The following is a 22,305-nucleotide window of genomic DNA, read 5'->3' on the forward strand; positions in this document are numbered from 1 at the left end:
TCTCCCTAGTAGACAAAGAGAAATTTAGCAGCCCTGTACCATCACCACCTCCCAGCAAGCTTCCTCCCGTATCTCCCCAGTACGTTAAAGTAGCGATTTGGGGTTGAATCAAAACTCTGTGTTTAGATTGTTATGACTGTATAATAATTGTTTACTATTGAGCCATATAGTGTAAGAAAACACTTCCTAGCTTGTGCAATATTTAGCTTTTCTGGTGGCCCCTCCCTTTTTGTCTAATACTAACTGCTCCTGCACTTTTTAAGTTTAAACTTTTTAACTACAAAAGCGCTATTAAAACCATTTTTTCTTTACATGATCAACAGCATCAGTTAATCTGTCACTTCTATTCTTCCCTCGAGGATCCTCCCACTGAGTTGTCTGGTCTAGTGGTTTCCCAGGCCAGCTGCCCACCTGTTGTCCTGGGGCTTCTTTTTAACACCATCTTGCGAAATCCCTGCGCCTCTCGCCTGTGTTGGGTCCCCCGTTTCCTGGATCCCATGGCTTCCTCTTTCTTGGTTTACATCCTCATTTTTGTAGAGCACATTCTCTAGTAGCTTCCTGAGAAAAGGTACATGGGAGGTAAATTTGTTGAGACCTTCCTTAAGCGTCTGAAAACGTCTTAATTCTACACTCAACACTTGCTACTTAAGCTTGTCATTGAATCCTAAGTAAAATCATCTCCTTAAGCATTGTGAGGGCTGAACGGTCCGGTCTTTGGGCGCTTGAGGAGCCTGGTGTCATTGGCATTCCTGATCTTTTATATATGACCTATTTTTCTGGAAGTTTTTGGAATCTTCTTTGTAATCCCTGGTATTCTGAAACCTCATATTAAAGGATTTCAGTGAGGATCTTTTCTTATCCATTTTTCTGGACCCTTCAAATGTGGGTATGCCTATTGTTTCATTTTGAAATTTTTCTTGTATTATTTTTTGATACTTGTCTCCTCACCATTTTTTTTTTTTTTCCTGTTTTCTCTTTCTGGAACTCCTATGGTAAGATGCTGAATCTCATGGACTCATCCACTGCATTTCTTACCTTCTTTTCCCTCTTGTCTACCTTTGCCCTGTTAATCTACTTTCTAGAAAGTTTACTTGACTTTATCTTCTATACCTCTGGATAATTTTTTTTTTTTTTTTTACTCTGAGTTTAATTTCCAGGAGCTCTTATCTTCAGATTATCCTTTTTAAAAATAGGATGCCCTTTTTATTTTGTAGATCTAATACTGTCCTCTAATCTTTCTGAAGATATTTAGGTTCTTTAAAGTTTTTCTTCTACTTCTGAGTTATCTATATTTTCACTGAGCAACCCCCCCAACTTCCCTGTTTTGATCTCTATATTTTATTCTGTATTTTATGTTGGGGCTTAAACTCACTGGTGACTCTCTCACTATTCATTTATATTTCAGATACAAACACACACACACACACATGCACTTTGGAACAGTGAGTCTTTACAAGACTAAGTGGAAGCCCTGCATGGGTGCAGGGCATTTTTATTACCTGGCAAGCATCCTTGTGGGATAACTGGGTAGGGAATCCAGCCATTTTGATAGGAATTCCAAACACCAGTCAGGTCATTTCTTTGAGTTGTTCAGTTTCTCTAGATGAGCATCCTTTAAACTCTTATCTAAAGAGCTGGTCCCCAGCACTAGCTGCTCTGGAGCTCTGCTATGAAATAGTCCAGGAGGGTTGAACTTGTTCGCTGTGGAGTTTAGTTCCCCTGGCTTTACCTCTCTAGTCTGGGCTGCATTTCCTTGAGTCCAGAGCAGCTCTGAGTCACTTTAGCTGGAAACTGTGCCTCAAGCATGCAGCATGGATGGAGAACTGTTAGGGATGATGTGATGCAGGGAGAGGACTAATGTTCACACCCTTCCAAGTCTCCCCAGGGTCCTCCAGAATGAATTTGCAGGCTTTTCCCAGGCTAGCTCAGCTCCTCCTCCTCCATCAAGGTGCCATTTTCCCCAAATGTGCTGACATCTCCTACTTGGCAGCATCTCCTCCTTGGCTTGGTCTCTCTTGCTCTCATTCTCGTTTTATCTTTTTTGTAGATTTTTGACCCTTTACTACAATTTCAGGGAGATTTTGGGATAAGAAGATGTGAATGCATTGTCTTCAATCTGACAGAACACAGGTTTCCAGTCTTATAAATTTTTCCTGGGTTTTATGTACTTATTATGTATTCTACTCTGGTCTAGTTTGTTTATCCAGAGAATTTCAGGTTACCCCTAATCAAGGACTAACTACCTGAAACCTATTTTCGGGGAGAATGTTGCCCAAATCAGTTTAATTATCCATTATTTTCAAGGTAGTGTTATGCAAAGTGAGTTGAACTCCTCTAAGAATTTAGCTTTATAGTGTCTCATTGTTATCTTGACTCCAGAAGTTTGGACCCATAATCAACTTGAGGCAGATGCCACGTCAATTTCTTAGTGCAAGGGAAGGAAGGAAAGAAGGGAGGGAGGGAGGAAGGGAGGGTTGAGAAGGTGAGCTGGGGGGACAGAGTGGGGAAGGAAATAAAAGAAACAGACATCAAGAAAAGGATTTTAAAAAATCCTGAGACGACTGGCCCAAATAACTATTTTAAGAAAACCTGTATAAGTTTATTAAACAAGAGAAAAGACTGCAGAAAGTCATCTGACTTTAAGATAACTCTAAACAATGCTCACTCACACCGAAGGCATTCAAGTAATGAAATCACCAAGTGTTTAGGGAGAAACTCCATCCATTCATTCATTCAGGAACATGAACCCAAAATTCATATAAAAAACACCATTATCCAGCAAAAACAATGCAGATAAGAAAGTGTCACAATTACATGCTCAGATTATCTTCCAGTTATGTTCCTGTCCTTTTACTGCCCCCAAAACTATCTATGTATGCACTAATGTATATTATATATATTCCTTACCTCATTCCCAAAATAAATTTAGGTCAGATTACTGGCTATCCTTTTAATATGTTTTTATTTTTCCCGAGTATATTTCTTACAAATTTGTCTACCTGAAATTATGTAATTCTCTCTATACTATGCCATAACTCAATTATGGGCCAATAACTGTTTTAAAAAGTAAGTATGTTGTCCACAACAATGCTTCTAAAGCAGCTGTGATCATATCTTTGCGCTTGATAAGAAGAAAGACTTTGTAGTCAGACTGACCTTGTTTTAAATCCTAACTCTTCCAACATACTGAATGTATGATCTTCAAAAAGCTCACAATCTCCTTAACAGGAAAACAGACATAATATTATCTATTTTGCAGGTTTTTATGAGGATCAAATAACATAATACATATAAAGAGCCTGACATATTCTACGTGCCCAATAAATAAAAGCTATTAAAATCAGAGCATAAGAAGAAACCTTTAACTCTCTAGAAGTACATCTTTTCTAAGTGAACAGTTTTCACTTCTGTTCTTAGGCATCACATCACTGGTAAGCTGGTCCATTAGAAGGAACATGTGAGTTACTTAGGAGTGATGGGGATAAGTTCTATAGGCAATTAGGGAAAGCAATATGGGGGTGGCAGGGACCGTGGAAAAAAATTGAAGATAATATTTAACTCTGGATCAGTTTCTTAACCTTTTGGGGACACTATTAACAGCAAAATTGGGAGGCTAGATGAAGCTCCTTCAGATATTAAAGAGAAAGAGTTCTACAGTTAGGTAATTTTGGAATATGTGTTCATCTCCCCCATTCCAGGGACCAGTTTGGATTTGTTCAACCTGATGTAACACAAACTTATTTGCTTACAAATCATCCCCACTTTTTTTTTTTTTTCCAGGTACTACTTATTAACATATTTTGGAAAGGATGATGAGTTGACCTGCAGCTTCTCATTCTATAATGTTTCTCTGAGTCTTATGGCCTCAGTTAAATGGTCTAGATAAGGAAAAAAAAAAGGAAAATATAATGTGTCAGAGGTTTTATTTATTGATTTATCCTACAGCAGCATTTAACTTTTATGGGAGAAAGTCTATCATGGTTTCAAGGAAATTTCTAAGTATAGGTTAACATCTCCTCCACATGGTACCATCAGTATCTCTGATCACCAACACATTGAATGAACTGCTGCCAATTTGGTAGATTTGATTTGGTGAAGAAGAGAGTCAGATTACTAAGACACATCTGGCAATTTTGGCAATCAGTGAATGAAATGAATCAGCAAGGTAGTGATCAGACTGGCTGCTCAGTGATCAGCAGGACCTGGATGGAAAATCTCAGGATAAATTAATCCTGAGACTGCTGGACTACACCATGAAAACAGAAGACTCAAATGGGCATTTCATGGGCATAATTTTTAATGCTACAATTATAAGTTAAACTGCTAAAACGATTTGTCACCAAAAACAATTTCACTTCTCCTATCAACCTACCAGCATTTACTTTGATCTGAAAGGAAAGGGCTGTGTTGTATGTTGCTGGCAATAAAAGGATATACAGCAGGAAAGAGGCCAAAGAACCCACCAAAAGAGTATCCAAGAGCCAGAAGCTGTGTCAGGAACTTTCCATGTAGCCTTCAATAAGTCTTTGTTTTCTTATTGGTAAAAATAACTATCCTCAAGGAGCTTATAGCTAAGTTGATTATATTTACAAATTTGGGATTTTCATTTAATGCTTCTTACATTACAAAATCATTCTTAATTTATCTACATAGCAGAGATAAAAGTGAATGAATATGTTGATGTTCTTTAATTAATTACATGAAATAAACCCCCCTCCTTCATCTTAATTGCAGGAGTTCCAACACAACCTGTTGCTATGTTTTCTCTTTTTTCTCTTGATGTGTCTCTTTCCCCTCAAGGCTGCTAAGGTTTTAAAGTGTTCTAATTTTTTCTATCTTTTCATTAAATACTCTGCCTCAAAAGCATACTTTTCCTCCTCCTTAAAAGGAAATTTATAAAAAAAAAAACAAAACACAACATTGTTGAATCCAAAGAATAAGTGTGTTGGTAGTAGGGTAGCCCAATCATCCTAGTTTGTCCCGGACAGATAGGTGTTCCATGTGTTGGGCCTTCCAGGCCCTAAAACTGAGACAGTCTTCTGGCAAACAGTGACAGTGGGTAACCTTGGTTTGTGGCCTGAGTGAGAGGACTGGACTCTTGCACCAGAAAGTTGTAATTTTAATCTCCCTATTAGAAGTTCTCTTCTTTCATTGCCAAACAGCTGTAGAAAGCAATCAAACACCAGAAGGATGAATGAATTTAATGACCTTTAAGTTTCCTTTATACCGGTGGTTCTCAATCCTGGCTCCTTTCTAGATCATCTGGTTAAGTTTTTTAAAATGATGCTATTCCCTGATTTGGTCTGAAGGTGAGTCCCAATCATTAGAATATGTATTTGAAATTCCCCAGTTCATTCTAAGGTTACCATAGGCTAAAAAACACTACTTTGCTTACATTCTGGGATTCAAACTACAGATCTAATAAGAGCCACTCAGAGCCAGGAGAAATCTACTTTATGGGTACTGACTTTTTAAACATTACATGTAAGTTTCCATATCACATCTTAAACACGTGAATGTTTAAGAACTGACTGTATATTTATTTACCTAAGGATCAGCATATATAAGTTTCTGTCTTTTCATGTTTTCATTCTGACCTTCAAACACCACCATCTATTGCCTTTGTGTGTGTGTATTGGGCACTGTGGGGCCACAAAGGTTTAAAACTCAAAACTCAAGCTGCCTTCAGGGAGCTCACCATGTAACACATGAAAGGTGACTAAACAATGGAGTCACCAACCACAAGAGGAGATCAAAGAGGAAATGGCTGTGCCCAGAGACGGTTGGGAAATCTGCACAGGGTGGTAGGTAGGGTTTAAACAAGGCCTTGAAGACTGGGTGGAATTTCAATTAGAACCAGGAAAGGCAATCCCAGAAGGGAGAAAAACACTTTTGGGGTAGGTAAGAAGCAAATATAAATATAATAGGGGTACCTGGGTGGTTCAGTGGGTTAAAGTCTCTGCCTTCAGCTCAGGTCATGATCCCAGAGTCCTGGGATCGAGCCCCGCATCGGGCTCTCTGCTCAGTAGGGAGTCTGCTTCTCCCTCTCTCTCTTTGCCTGTTGCTCTGCCTTCTTGTGATCTCTTTATGTCAAACAAATAAATAAAATCTTAAAGAAATATAATAAAAATAAAGTAATGTAAATATATATACACATTCTACACAATGGAAACCATATCTAGGGAGGCAAGTAACTCAGTATAAGGCCAACCGCTGAACAAGGGGGTCATAATCACCCAATCATTTTTTTGGTGATGATCACCCTATGACACTGAAAATGAGAACTGGACTGGTGGATGAAAGAGCTGGTTTAAGACAGGCATAAAGTCAAGCTTGGGGACCAAGCCACTGAACGGCAGTGGCAAAAGTCCCTTCCCTCTCTTATGCTAGGCCCACTTTAGAGACCTCATCACCCAGACATCAAGTCAAATGCTCCAGCAGTCGAGGCCAAACTCTTTGAGGTTCCACCCTATCTAATCAAGTGGTTATTTAATGTTGAAGGACTACAGTTACAATAGAACTTGTGCAAAAGTTATGCATTAGTTGTCACGTTAAGTGATGATTATCAAGCATTGATTTTCAATTACTTTTACAATGCAATGGCCTTTTCTCTGATTTCAGAATTAAGCACTACTATTCCATTTGTCTTTGCCTCCTAAAAGAGTTAATTTTCCTATTTATTCCAATATCTGGCCTTCATGCAAGATATGAACTAAATGTCAATGAATGATCTGGGTATGCATCATCTCAGGAAGTCAGTGGGCAAAATTAACATTTAGAAGTAGGCACCACTGGTTATTTCACACATTATTAACTTATATTACAATTCAAATAAGCTTACAGCTGGCAAAAAAAAAAAAAATCTCTTCTGTAAAGTGATCTCAAACATAATAGGCTTAATCAGAGATAAATTAAATTAGGCAGCCATGCATACTACAGCATATTAATTCTGAGTAGTTATTAAATACATTTTCTGTTATCAGTGGCGTGAACAACATTATATGCAAACATTCTTCAAGAGGGTAGCAGCTAAAGTTTATGTCTGGGATGCTATGTGCCTGACATTTTCCTATGCCTTCTTACACTTTTAAATAATCTTCTCTGCTAATAGGGGCACTAGGTTTGGTTCCCATAAACCAGTCAACTTTACTCCCAATTAAGCAAAAGAACAGCAAACAAAACTGCCCAGGGGGAGGGGTGGGTTTTTCCAAAGGGAACTTTCCTACCTTTCTATGGCATTTTTTTTTTTTTAAATTAAAGAAGGCATTAGTGAAACACAGCTCAGGTAAAACCATCCAAAGTATAAGGCAGTGAATATTTATTATGTGAAAAACTGATACATCTCACTCTGTGTTTTGGGTCACCTGTGTTGCCTGAGAATATCCAAAGAAGGAAATTGTTAAGGTGTAAAGTTATTTTGTAAAGAATATCCTACCATGCTCTCTTTCCTTAAATGGTAGTAATCTGGGGTGCCTGGGTGGCTTAGTGGGTTAAAGCCTCTGCCTTCGGCACAGTGGGTTAAAGCCGCTGCCTTCAGCTCAGGTCATGATCCCAGGGTCCTGGGATTGAGCCCCGCATCAGGCTCTCTGCTCAGCAGAGATCTCTGTCAAATAAATAAATAAAATCTTAAAAAAAAAATGGTAGTAATCTAAGCCATCAACTAGCACTTGGATTCTCAAAGCTAGCATACAGTGCTTCTGTGAAAGAAAGTGGATACACCGAAGCCTTTATATACACACGTGCACATGCACCCTCTTCCTTGATTGACTTCTGCCATATTATCTAGTTCTTTTATTAATCAATCAGGCCCTTTAGTTTCTGTATCCAGAAGCAATGCAAGTAACTAGGTGTGACCACCCTCCCACCCTTAAGTTGGAGAAAAGCATTTGACACTTTTTGCACTTTGCACATTTAAAACTCAATGTAAGGTGACAAGAACATTAAGCTGCCCAGTGAGCAAAATGTGAGACTAATCACTATCTGTTCTTATCCGTGGGTACAATAATTGGCAAATTAAAGTACCTGAGAATAGTTGGCCCACCTGCATCAAAAAGCATCACTTTGAAACGGCTAATGAAGATGAATGTACCCACCAGCTTTACTGACAAGTCCTCCAAACACCAGCAGACTGAAAAAGCAACATTACAGCCCCCATCTAATTGACTGTAAAGAATGCAACATGTAGACTTTTTGTTATTTAAAGGGATAAAATCCAAACCCCTTCAGTATGTTTTTTAGACATACTGGTGGAATTAAGTCTAGTACTTATCCCCCAAGACCCAATGCTTTTCTTTTTATCCTAGAAGACTAGGAGACTAGTCTTCTAGGATAAAAGACTTTTATCCTAGAAGACTAGAAGGCAATCAATTCGCCTACTAGAATGTTGAGTTTGTAGCTTTAGAACAGCCAGATTCAAATAAATATAAATGCCACAAAAAAAGGACATAACTTAGTTTTAGTAACCTTGCTACTGTCTGTTCATCCACCCATCCATTTATCCATTTACTTGACATGTACTTAATACCTGCTCTCTCCTAGGTATGCCTTGATATTTGGCACAAAGAGATGAATGACATCTCCTTAGGGGACTTGCCAACCCCCAAAGGAAGGCTGCCTGCATACAAACAGCAAAGAGGGATGACAAGTTATCATGGAAATACTGCCAGAGCACATCCCTGCCCTTAGAGACTTTGGAAAGGAGACTCTTGAGCTAAATTCTCAGATATCTAGGCATAAAATGGAGAGTTTTTGAGGCTGAACAAACTTGAGAAAAATCTTCTAAGCTGAAAGAACAGCATGGGAAAACCAACACAAAGGTCATGGTCTGCTTGAAGGAAAGAAATTGCCTTCAGAATATATGATGGAAATAAATACAGGAGGCAGGAGATCAACAGATGATAAAGAGAGAGGGAGGCAAGGGCGAGGATATAAAGGGCACTGGAAGGCATGTCAAGGGGTTTGGGTTTAATTCTATAGGTGGTTGTTTGCAAAATCTGGGCCAGATAACCCTTGAGCCCTAGGGAGAGAGGGAGGTGGGACAAGGACGGAGTGGAGGGAGGGGGAGGCCACGGAGTCAGGACTCTGGGTCCTGCAACTCTACCTGAAGCACAGTAGCTTGGCGAGTATCTCTCTTATACTGGGCCTTCTTAATTTTTTAACTAGCTCTTAAAATTTGAACTAGTTTTACAGAAAAGTTGCCAAGATAGTACAGAGTTCCCATAAATGCTTCACCGAGTTTCCCCTAACATTAACCTTTTATGTTACTGTGGCACATTTGTCGTAATCAAGAAACCAATACCGGGGTGCCTGGGTGGCTCAGTGTGTTAAGCCGCTGCCTTCGGCTCGGGTCATGATCTCAGGGTCCTGGGATCGAGTCCCGCATCGGGCTCTCTGCTCAGCAGGGAGCCTGCTTCCTCCTCTCTCTCTCTCTGCCTGCCTCTCTGCCTACTTGTGATCTCTCTCTGTCAAATAAATAAATAAAATCTTTAAAAAAAAAAAAAAAGAAACCAATACCAGTACACTGCTATTAGCTAAACTCCAGCCTTCGTTTCTATCCCACCAGGATTTCTGCTAATGTATTTTCTCTGTTCCAGCATCCAGTCCAAGACACCACATTGCGTTTCATCATAACAGTTTCTCAGTTTTTCCTTGTTACTCATGACCCTGACAGTTTTGAGAAATATTAGCCAGTTTTTTAGAGGACGTCCTTCACTTTGGTTTTGTCTACTGTTTTCCATATGACCAGACTATGTTTATGGGTTTGGGGAGGAATATTGCAGAGATAAGGTACATTTTTTCATCAGGTCACAGCAGGAGCTGTATGATATCAACAAGACTTACCACTTGTGATGATAACCTTGATCACTAGTGTTTACCAGGATTCTCCTCTGGAAAATTACTCTTCCTCTTCTTCACAAATTCCCTTATTGGGAGTCAGTCATTAAGTTCAATTCCTACTGGAGGATGAGAATAAACTTTACTTGCTGGAGGAAGCCATATCTGCCTTTGCTAGGTGGAATTATTTTATAAGGAAGATTTGTCCCTTCCATTCCAGTTATTAATTTGTTCAATCAGTTATTTATATGGATGAACTCATATATATTCATCTTATACTTTCAACTGTAATCCAATACCACATTATCTATTTTGTTGCTCAAATTATTTGAGCCTTCGTCACTGGGAACTTTTTTAGGTTGGCTCTTATGTCCCTTTTGACATGCCCCCATTCTTCTGGTTCTTGAGTGCCTTACTGCTTTGGGGAATAACAAATGCTCCAAGTTTACATTGTATTTTTCCAACCTCAGCCCTAGAACCAGCCACTTCTTCAAATATTCCTAGTTCCTTTTATTGGGGCATGATGTTTAGAAACCAGTATTTGGGCGCTGGTGTTTTAGCTGCCATGGGGGTAGCACTGCCCCCAGGGCCTGTCAGCAGGAAGAGCTAGGGAAGGTATGGAGACATTCAAGCCCAGGTATACACACATAACCACAATTGTTCCTATACCTGTCCGTTGATATATATATATATATATATATATATTAGGTTACATGTTCCTATGTGACATGTCCAACTCTAATCCAGTACTAAGGTTTTCATTCCGGCCTCCCCTCCTTGCTTATCTGCAAATGCTGCAGCAGGGAGAAAACTGGCTCTTACTATCCATCTACTGTTTTGTTCAACTCCAGGATTTGAACCTGAAAACAGATTTCTACTACTTTAAAATAAGAAGAGCCTGAAAACAGATACTGTAAGAGAAGGTCATTAGATTATTTAATGTATAAAAGTACCATAATTATCTTTGTATTTTTAGAAATGTTACCCTAAAATGAGTGAGAAAAGGCTCAAAGGGGCTGGGCTGAGCTGTGAGGCAAGGATGCTGTGATTCTCCACATGGAGGGTAAGGACCTGCCATAGCTATGGAAATACAGAAGAAAGAATAGACTTGAGAGAGATTTTAGAAGATTAATGCATTGAAGTGATTAGATGTGGAAAGTGAGAGAGATAAGTCAGAGATGAATGTGGATTAAATAATGGGGTATCCAATGTGCTTTTATCTGAGTTAGACAAGACACAGGAAAGAAAGAGTTCGAGAAGGAAATAACTCAGTCTGGGGACTTTTAAGTGGAATACCCATGCAGACATGCTTCAAAGGCTTGCTGGAATAAGGTTCAGATTTCAGGAGAGTTGTCTAAGCTGTAGAAGTGAATTTCAGGGTCTTTGGCCCAAAAAGGAAGATGGAAAACCTTGGGACTGGATGAAAAGGCCAGAAATGTATGAAGAATAAAGAACAGACCAGGGCAACAGCCTATGATGACAGATACATGCTGAATTCTAATACAAATCATAGAAAATGGAAAGGACTTTTGAATTAGATAGTATATAGTGCTAAAGAAATGTATAGCCTTATTTTTTTTCTTTTAAACATCATCACTGTAACTGTTCTGTTTTCACCAAATCATTTCATGGTTCTTCTAGGCACATAAGAAGACTATAATTCCCACTAGTCCTTGCATTTAGGTGTAAAGGTAACTAGTTCTAGACAAATGTATGTGGATTGCCACATGCAGCCTTAGCCCTAAAAAAATCTTCTGTGGGATCCTGTACTTCATTGTCTATCCCAGTGTCTATTTCATTGATAATCAGGTACAAGATAAAGTGAAAGATTCAAGAACAAAAGAGAAAAACTGTATGAGTCACTTAATGGATAAAGAAGAAACCTTTGAGAAAATTAAACATCCATTTATAATAAAATAATAACCAACTAGGAATGGAAAAGAACTTTTCCAATCTGATAAAAAGCATCTCTGAAAATCCTATGGCTAAAATCTTATTCAATTTTTAACACAATAAAAGAGTCCTCAGGAAATCAGGAGCAAGGCAAGGATAACCAATCTCACCACTTCTTTCCCAAGAGGTTTGAACCACTACAATAAAGTAAGAAAAAGAAATAGAAGATAAACATTGGAAAGAAACAAAACTGTCCCTATGTGCATAGTTTATATTTAAAAATCCTATGAAATCTACCAAACAATAATTATAGCTGGTAAATAAGCTTATAAAATCGGCACAGTTTTATTTTTATACTGAGATATAATTCACATACCATATATTTAATCCTTTTTAAGTGTACAGTTCAATGGTTCTGTGTATATTTACAAGATTGTGCACCTATTTATTATCCTTATTTAATTTCAGAATATTTTATCATCTAAAAAGGAAACCTGTACCATTAGCACTCACTCTCCATTCCCCCCAGTCCCTGGTAACCACTAGTCTACTTTCTGTCTCCATGGGGTTGCCTTGTCTGAACACTCCACATTAATGGAATTAGACAACATCATGTCTTTTTTGTCTGACTTCTTTCCCTTGGCATTCTGTTTACAAGTTTCATCCACATTGTAGCATTTATCTGTATCTCATTCCCTTTTTTGGCTGAATAATATTCTGTTGTGTGTATATGCCGCATTTTGTTTATCTATTCATTAGCTGTTTGGGTTTTCTATACTTTCAGCTATTAGGAATAATATTGTGATGAACATTTGTATTTGAGTTTTTTGTGTGAATATATATATATAGATAGATAGATAGATAGATATAGATATAGATATGTATTTTTTTTTAAACCATTAGGTATTCTATTTTTTTTTTAAAGATTTTATTTATTTATTTGACAGAGAGAAATCACAAGTAGTCGAAGAGGCAGGCAGAGAGAGAGGGAAGCAGGCTCCCTGCTGAGCAGAGAGCCCGATGCGGGGCTCGATCCCAGGACCCTGAGATCATGACCTGAGCCGAAGGCAGCGGCTTAACCCACTGAGCCACCCAGGCGCCCTATAGATATGTATTTTTAAGGATTTTATTTATTTGCCAGAGAGAGGGCACAGAAGAGAGAGTATAAGGAGGGAGAGTGGCAGGCAGAAGGAGAAGCAGGCTCCCTGTTAAGCAAAGAGCCAGAAGAGGGACTTGATCCCAGGACTCTGGGATCATGACCTGAACTGAAGGCAGATGCTTAACTGACTGAACCACCCAGGTGTCCCAGTGTGAACATATATTCTCAGTTCTCTTGGTTTTATATCTGAGAGTACAATTTCAAGGTCAAATGGTAATTCTATGAATAACTTTTTGAGGAAATGCCAAATTCTGTTCCAAAGTGGTTACAGTATTTCACATTCCCACCGAAAGGAATAATGGTTCAAAATCTCTACCCCCTCACCAACACTTACTATCATCAGGTTTTTTTTTTTAAATTATAGTAATCCAAATGGGTATGAAGCAGTATTTTACTGTGGTTTTCATTTATGTTTTCTAAAAACTAGTGATTATATTCTGTGTTATATTCATACATTTGTAGATTGCCATCTCAACATTAGTCTTCAAGAACATGTGGTGTCACTGTCCACATATTATGCTTATTTTGCTATACTTATTCCTAAGCATTTTTAAAAAAATTTTTGATGCTATTTTAAATGGAACTGTTTTCTTAATCATTTTTAGATTGCTCATTGCTGGTGTATAGAAATATAACTGGTTGTAATACACAGATCTAGCCTGCAGCCTTTCTGAACTCATTCATTGGCCCCAATGGTTTTGTGTGTGTGTGTGAATTCCTTAGGATTTTGTCTATATAAGACTGTGCCATCTGTATTCAGAGTTTGTTTTATATGTCCCTTTTCAATTCAGATGCCCTTTATTTCTTTTCTTGCCTGCCTTGACTAAAACCCCCAGTATATTATTGAATAGAGGTGGCAAGAGAAGATATCCTTGTCTTGTTTCTCATCTTTGGTAGGAAACATTTTCAGTCTTTCACCAATAAGTATGATGTTAGTTGTAGGTTTTTCATAGATATCCTTTATCAGGTTGAGAAATTTTCTTTATATATCTAGTTTGTTGAATAGTTTTATTATGAAAAGTATGAGTCAAATGTTCTTTCTGGGTCTACTGAGATGATCCCATGGTTTTTGCCCTTTTTTTTCTATTAATATGGTATCTTAAATTGATTAACTTTTGAATGTTGTACTAGCCTTGCATTCCTGAGATAAATCCCACTTGCCCATGGTGTATAATTCTCTTCACATGTTGTTTTATTCCTAAATAATATTGGTCTGTAGCTTTCTTATATTTGTTCGATTTTGGCATTAAGATAATACTATAATTAGAGTTTTTTATGTTAGCAGTAAGCAATTAGGAGATAAAAAAATCAAAATTTCACCTGAAGTATTAAAAATACTTAAAATTCTTAGTAATACGAAACAAGAAGCATATAAGAATTTTACACAAAAAACTACCAAATATTGCTGATAAATACTAAAGAAGACCTATCAAAATGGAGAAGGTACATATGCTTACAAATTGTGCTTATGAATTACACTCATTATTGATGATACTCAAATCTTCCCAAATTGAGACTTAGATTTAATATATTCCCAATCAGAGCCCCACTAAGTTGATTATTGTTAGAAACTGGCAAGCTAATTCTAAAATGTATATAAAATTTCATAACAACTAAGAAAGCTAAACCAATATTGTAAAAGAAGAACAAAGATGGAAGGCATATATATGTATATGTGTGTGTGTGTGTGTGTGTGTGTGTGTGTGTGTGTATATTTTATATAGTAAACCTCAAAAATAGAAGTACAAACAACCCAATATAGATATGGGAAAATAATTTAATGGACATTTTATGAAGGAAGATATATGAATGCCCAGTAAGCACATAAAGAAGTTTTCCAGATATGAATCATCAAGAAAAATGCATATTAGATAAGGAAGTACCAGTAAAAACCCATCAGAGTGGCCAAAAGTCAAAAGACTAGTAATACCAAATGTTGAGGATATAGAACAACCAAAACTATCATATACTGTATGTAGGGATGTAAAATGGTGCAACTGCTTTGGACAAAGACCTGTAATTTCTTGTAAAACTGAGTATGTACCTACTATGACTTAAATTCCACTCTTCAATAGTGACCTAATGGAAATGAAAGGCTCCATTTACAAAAGGACTTGTTCAGGAATGCTCATAATAACTTCATTTATTAAAGTCAAACCTGCAAAGAGCAAAGGTGTTCATCTATTGAAGAATGTATCAATGAACCATGGCATATTTATGGAATACAATATCAGTTCCCAGGAAATAGAAATGTACAGCAAAGGAAACAGTCACCAAACCTAAAAGACAACCTACAGAATGGGAGAAGATTTTTGCAAATGTTTTATCAGATGAAGATGGATATCTGAAATCTATAAAGAATTTAACTCAATACCTGAAGAATAACCCAGTCAAGAAATGAGCAGATGACATGAACAGACACTTCTCCAAAGAAGACATATAAATGGCCAACAGACACATGAAAAAATGCTCAACAGCACTCGATATCAGGGAAATACAAATCAAAACCACAGTGAGATACCACCTCACATCAGTCAGAATGGCTAAAATTAACCAGTCAAGAAGTGACAGGTGTTGGCGAGGATGCAGAGAAAGGGAAACCCTCCTACATTGTTGGTGGGAATGCAAGCTGGTGCAGCCACTCTGGAAAACAGTATGGAGGTTCCTCAAAATTTGAAAATAGAGCTACCCTATGACCCAGAAATCACACTACTGGGTATTTACTCCAAAGATACAGATGTAGTGATCTGAAGGGGCATGTGTACCTGAATGTTTATAGCAGCAATGTCCACAACAGCTAAACTGTGGAAAGAGTCCAGATGTCTATTGACAGATGAGTAGATAAAGATGTGGTGTGTATGTATCTGTGAATATATACACATACACACAATGGATATTACTCAGCCATCAAAAAAAAAAAAAGAAATCTTGCCATTTGCAACAATGTGGATGGAACTAGAGGGTATCTAAGTGAAATAAGTAATTAGAGAAAATTATCATATGATTTCACTCATATGTGGAATTTAAGATACAAAACAGAGGAGCATAGAGAAAAGGAAGGAAAAATAAAACAAGATTTGATCAGAGAGGGAGACAAACCATAAGAGACTCTTAACCATAGGAAGAAAACTGGGGGTTGCTGGAGGGAGGAGGGTGAGGGTATGGGGTAACAGGATCATGGGCATTAAGGAGGGCATGGGATGTAATGAGCACTGGTGTTATATACGACTGATGAATCACTGAACTCTACCTCTGAAGCTAATACACTATATGTTAATTAAGTGAACTTAAATAAAAATTTAAAAATTAGAAAAAAAAAAGAAATGCATTGATAAACTCAGGAACAGAGTCATCTCAAAAACATTATATTATTTGAAAGAAACCTGACACAGAAGAATATGCAGTATATGATTCTGGTTACACGAAGTTCTAAAACAGAAGTGATTTACTCTGGATGTGAAGAGGGCTGGGGATTTGCTGGGAAAGGGTATGAGGAAATTCTCTGAGGTGATACAGATTTGAGCACATTTATCAGAACTTACAGAAATGTATACTTAAGATCTGTGTATTTTATGTAAATATCAATTTTGCCTAAAAAAAGAATTATTAAGTAAAACACAAAGTTTGAATTCTAGTAATGATATATAACCCAAAGTATTTTGGGGGAAAAGGTAGTGATGTCTACAACTTACTTATTAAAATGGGTCCGAAAGTGGGATGGATTCGTAGATGGCTAGAAGGACGGAAGGATAGTGGTGGGTACATGAGTGTTCACTAAACATTTCTTTCTACCTTTTTGTATGGTTAAAGATTTTCATAATAAAATGATGCAAAAGAAAAAAATTCTTAAAAACGGAGTCTTTCATAATAAATAATAAGTGAATTTTAAAAAGTCAAAAGGAAAAAAGAAAGCAATCCCAGCCCTGTAAAATACTAACCATGTGAATTTGGCAAACTATTTAATAGTCTAAGTGTAAATTTCCTTATTTATAAAATGTAATGGGATAAATAATACCTCATATAAAGGATTGGTAAAGGACTGGACTTGCTGATATATGTAAAGAACAGTTCCTGAGATAAATAAGCACTGAGTAAATGTTTTAGCAACTATTTTTAGTGAGCGTGGAGTGCCTGTGGCCATAAACCCACAAAAATAAGATGTCTCAAAAACAGAAGAGGAGGACCTGTTCGCACATTTCGTGAAAGCAGTTGTTATGCTTGTTGCATAGATAAAGTCAGATTCACTGTGATTTTTTCCAATGCATGAATGTCATTTATTAGGATTTCAAAGTGAATGAGTTAGTAGAAAGGAAATACTATATTTTTGAAAACCCATAAAGCGTATTTTTAGAAATGGTATTTCCTTGACTTTCATTCCAGGAAAATGCTAACACACGGCATGAAGCATGCTGGGCCCAGAAAAGCGAGCCTGCCAGATGCCACAGCAATAAATAGAGTGAGTCCTTGGAGAGGAAGCGTAAAGCAAGAACATGTAGCATTATGTCTCCCAAACACTTCCCATCTGGTATTTAGCCCACTGAAGTCATGGGGTTTTGGGAAATTCACCCTTGTAGGCCACTTTTAATTAATTTTCTTATTTATTTGTTCAGCAAACACTTAAATCACAGCCTACTTTCGGCACCGTTCTACTATGCATCGCCCTCCAGGACCTAACCAAAATGAAGGTGGATAAGGTAATCTTGGGGGGAAAAGTTCTAAGTGCAGTAAAAGAAGAAAATAGTACTATTTACACCCCGCCACCTCCTTTTCAGGATTGACTTTAAAAATACGATTTTTAGGGGCACCTGGGTGGCTCAGTGGGTTAAAGCCTCTGCCTCTGCCTTCGGCTCAGGTCATGATCTCAGGGTCCTGGGATCGAGCCCCGCATCGGGCTCTCTGCTCAGCAGGGAGCCTGCTTCCTCCCCTCTCTCTCTGCCTGCCTCTCTGCCTACTTGTGATCTCTGTCTGTCAAATAAAATAAATAAAATCTAAAAAAAAAAAAATACGATTTTTAGCATTTTTAATCAATAGATGAAGCAACTGAATGTTTTCCTAAGTGACAGAAATTCTCAGACAGGAAAGAAGGTAGCAGAATTTATGTGGGTTATAGCCTACTTTGCTGAGAAGTGTATAAATAAAAATACATTTTTATAAATGATATTTTCTATAGTGCTTATAAACATCATTTTTATAAATAGTTATTGTAAATGGAAGTGGAATGTCTTCATGTTATATCTTTTACTAAATTGAAATGTAGCAATGTTTCTAATAAGAAAACTGACCTCTAGAATGTTGAAAATTGTTTCATCTTATTATTGCTGCTGTTTGGGGGGTTGTCAAATATATATACTTTTGATAATTCCAAGAAACTGTGATTAATGGATTTTTGCCCAGGATTTTAAAACAACAAAAGAAATTCTTTTAAATGAAAGGAAAACTACATTCCATTCCCTCAACTCATCTTTATTTTGGGATTATACTTTCTCTGCTAAAATTGAAGATGGAATTTCTAACAGTGATGGCATTGTTCAGTAAATAGCACTCCTTTGTGTGTGTGAAACATTTCAAATGAATGGAAATGGTCTCCGACTTTTTAATCTGGAAAACTTTCACCTATAGTATTTATTCAAATCTTGTCCATATTTTCAGGGAAGAATTTAGAAAAATGCCTTTCTCATAAAAATATGTCATTCCCTTGGGTGTATTTAAAAAGGAACTCCCTTTCCTACCTCCAGTTTGGGCGCACACACACACACACACACACCCAACACTATCAATAGAAGCTAAAGATAAAATTAAAGAGACATTGGCAGCATGCCAGATTCTGGGATAAGAGGGAAGAGAAAGCTGGTTGGCAGTCACCTCTCCCAGCTCTTATCTTTTTCTACCACTTCTCTCTTGGGCTGGGGCGCTGGGATGTCCATACTATATGACCTCTTTCTTGAGTGGAGATGCAACCTGGGAGTCAAGTGTCCTGTGCTTTAATGTCTTATTATCCTTCCCCTCGAGTGAAACCTTACTGCTGAGGGGAAATAAAATGTTACATTTAAATGAAAACAGTCACTTGGAAATCATCTTTCTGGGTTCCATCACTGATACACCTGTAATTTTAAAACAGCCTTTTAATTTAAATAGTAAAAATTTGTCAGACAAGTATATCGAGGAGATCATACTCAAAGTTTACCACTGACCTTAGGCTAATCTACTGTTTTCCAGATTAATACACATTGCTGGGCACCTGGGTGGCTCATTTGGTTAAGCATCTGCCTTTGGGTCAGGTCAGCATCTGCTTGGGGGCTTGGATGGAACCCCCCAGCGGGCTCCCCAGTCAGCAGGGAGCCTGCTTCTCCCTCTACCTCTGCCAGCCCCCACTTGTGCTCTCTCTCAAATAAATAAAATCTTTTAAAAAATTAATATACATTGTTAAGAATGGTAAAAGGCCAAACTTCTGTAATTCCTCTCAGTGTGGATCATCTTAGAATAAAATTATTAGGAAGAAGTTAGGGATTCATGAAGCAGGATAGAGAGGGTTTATGTTGTTCTTGAGATTTTTACTACTGTATTTACTACTGTATCTACTTGAGAGGTTATAACTATACTGAGATTAAACATCACATAATTCCAACAAGTGTGCTGTCTCTGATTCACCCAGGCTAGGCAGGTTTCCTCATGTTAATTTTGTCTCTCTTACAATCATCCTCAAAATTCTTTGTCCTTCCTTAATTATTTATATCTTTATCTCAAGTAGTAAGAGCACACTTGAAATTTACGAATTTGCTAGGTTCCTAACACTTATTAGTTCTGTTTTCTGCCTAGACTTGTTAAGCTAATTTTGTCTTCAACACATTCAGGAATAATGCATCACTTATCTTTACATTTTGCATAGTTGTTTCTATTTTGAAGAATCCAAATTTAGGTTTCAATTTGCTCAAAATGAACTTGCTGATCAAATCTGAATCAAAAACCAGACTGATTTTTTTACTCTTTTCCATTCCATTTCAAATGTTAACATACGTTCTCAAATAACATTTGGAAAACTTATAATCCAACATTACAACCAACTGTCTTTCTCCCAAGCCAGGGGTGGCCTGGTTATTTCTTTTCTTTAAAAAAAAAAATTCTATGGACTCTGATATAAAATAAAAGAAAAGAAATATAAAGGGATGACAGCAGGCCTATTACTACTGGGTACATTTCCTCATTTTCTTCTGAGGCTCCGTGGGGCTGGGATTAGAACCCTGCTGTCCCACTCCAGCTCCTGGGAAGATCAGCCCAAAGAGGAAGGGAAGAAGGCTACCAATTTGGTGACAACTGGAGCTGAGTCCCAGTGCAACGTGGTGAAGGCAGATAGATGGATAAAGCAGATATCTCATTTTCTAAAGCAATATCTGCCAAAATGAAAGGTGTACGATTTGCTGGAATTCCACACTTACTAACAAATATGCCAAATGAGAATTGGGGTCATCTGCAGATCTATCATTATCATGGGTACTGATACAACTCATAATTTAATGTTAGAAGATAGCCCTAATGATCTCACACTGGGAATATTTGTACTACCAGAACAATCTTAAAAACAGATTGAAGATTGAAAGCATTTCCCTGCTCATTCCAGACATACAGCAAAGCCTGAGTATTATGGGGAGGGCCAGCAGAGCAGCTATAGGTAATGTGTGTAGGCACTTCTGACAGAAGCTCTATTTTCTGAAGACGTACACTCAGGTACAAAAGTCGGCTGAAAACTAAACGTGGCCCAAATTTCAACTTAGTAGAACTCCATCAAATACAAAGAAAAATAAAGGTTAAGCGTGTGGGGGGGAAACCCTATGGACTTGACTTTCAGAAAAGACCACAGCATTGCTTGCAAGGGAGAACAAAGGAAATCTCAATTCTTATTAATCTTTTTATATAGAAAATTACATTTGGCAAGTGGTAAGAAAATTTACAGTATAATAATTTCCAGCATCTTGAAGGGACTAAATAATTAAAAAGAGTGAGAATTGAACCCAGGAAAGGTTCCGCAATTCTAGAAATAATTGCTTTACTCCTGAATTTCTCCAAGTTGCATTTTTTTAGTGGTGTCAACTGGGTCAGCCCATTGTCATATACAGAAATATGATTTACCAAAAAAAAAAAAGCTTTAATCCCTTAGAATAACAAAACAAAACCAAATATGAGAGTGCCCCAAACTCTAATACACAGAGCTGTTAAAATTTTAAGGAATTAGACACTAGTTTGGCAGCCCGGAAAGATCTGGGAACCCCGAAACTGAGACTTAAATCTAATAACTCTCAAAAATTAATGCTCTCAGTTAACTCTGATCATTTATTTGTGCTTATACTTCAGTTTTCAATCACAGGAGGTCGAAATGTTGAAGCTAAGTGTTCTGGTAGATGAAAGATGATTACTAGGAAGGCTAAAATACCTCCAAGTCAAATGACCACATAACCTCTACAAATACTTATTACTGTAACCTCTACAACAATTTATTACCCTGTTTATTCATTCAACCATTCTACAAAGATTTTTTTGGCACACGCTAGGCAAAACACTCACAAGACAGCCCCAAAATCTACTAAAAAAGTACAAATATGTATTCTTTTGAGGATTTTTGATAGTACCCCTTTTTTGAAAGCACCATACACTAAACAAACATTTAACCGATCTGGAAATTTTTAACATTATATCTACCTTTTAAAAAAATTCATATGTGGGGAGCCTGGGTGGCTCAATGGGTTAAGCCTCTGCCTTCGCTCAGGTCATGATCCCAGAGTCCTGGGATTGAGTCCCACATCGGGCTCTCTGCTCAGCAGGGAGCCTGCTTCCCCCTCTCTCTGCCTGCCTCTCTGCCTACTCGTGATCTCTATCAAATAAATAAAATCTTTAAAAAGAAAAACAAATTCATATGCATTTTTCTAATGTTGTTATGAAAGCAAGAGATGAAATGTTTGCTTGCTCCAATGGAAAAGGAATGGCTTCTAGGACTAGGGGCCCCCTGCGATGGTGGAGGATAAAACCCCATGCAAATTTACTTGAAAAACTCTCTCTTGTGGATGCCAACTGAAGGTCAGAATCTGAGGGCTGGAAAGGAATCCCTTCTTCCTTCTTGCATTCTCTCTCTGTCTTTGGTCTATTTCTTCTGTCTTTTCTCACAGTCTGGACACACTTATCCTTGAGTGAGATGGAATGGGCGAAGCCACATTAGAAAATGCCCATCAGAAAAATCAGGAGGGAAAGAGGAAGGCACATCTACCAGTAACAACAGAGCAAGAAGTAGAAGAGTTTGCTGACAAGAAGGAAGAAAAGGTTTATTTACAGAATTTAAAAAACAAGTATTTCCCAAGGGCCTATTCCAGTGGCAGGCAGGATATAGCCATACCACGTACGAAACCCTATGTCCTCTGTGAACAATAAAAGAT

At 37.6% G+C, this 22,305-nt stretch overlaps 1 protein-coding gene across 13 annotated transcripts in view; it reads right to left on the minus strand.

Annotated features, from left to right (window-relative positions):
• ENOX1 (ecto-NOX disulfide-thiol exchanger 1) overlaps positions 1–22,305 on the minus strand; it is a 568,976-nt gene that overhangs the window by 253,251 nt on the left and 293,420 nt on the right. For 8 of the 13 annotated variants that reach the window (XM_032314929.1, XM_032314924.1, XM_032314930.1 and 5 more), the window contains one exon: positions 412–558. The exons of 1 other annotated variant lie outside the window; for it this stretch is intronic. In XM_032314929.1, the coding sequence (XP_032170820.1) occupies positions 412–499 (88 nt within the window). In that variant the 5' untranslated portion in view covers positions 500–558. Of the gene's footprint in view, positions 1–411; positions 559–1,499; positions 4,905–9,840; positions 9,957–22,305 lie in introns of those variants that run through there. 4 more of the 13 variants (XM_032314926.1, XM_032314925.1, XM_032314936.1 and 1 more) reach the window with 4 other exon arrangements.

The sequence above is a fragment of the Mustela erminea genome, chromosome 15 (assembly GCF_009829155.1).
Source record: "Mustela erminea isolate mMusErm1 chromosome 15, mMusErm1.Pri, whole genome shotgun sequence".
Classification (NCBI taxonomy): Eukaryota; Metazoa; Chordata; class Mammalia; order Carnivora; family Mustelidae; genus Mustela; species Mustela erminea.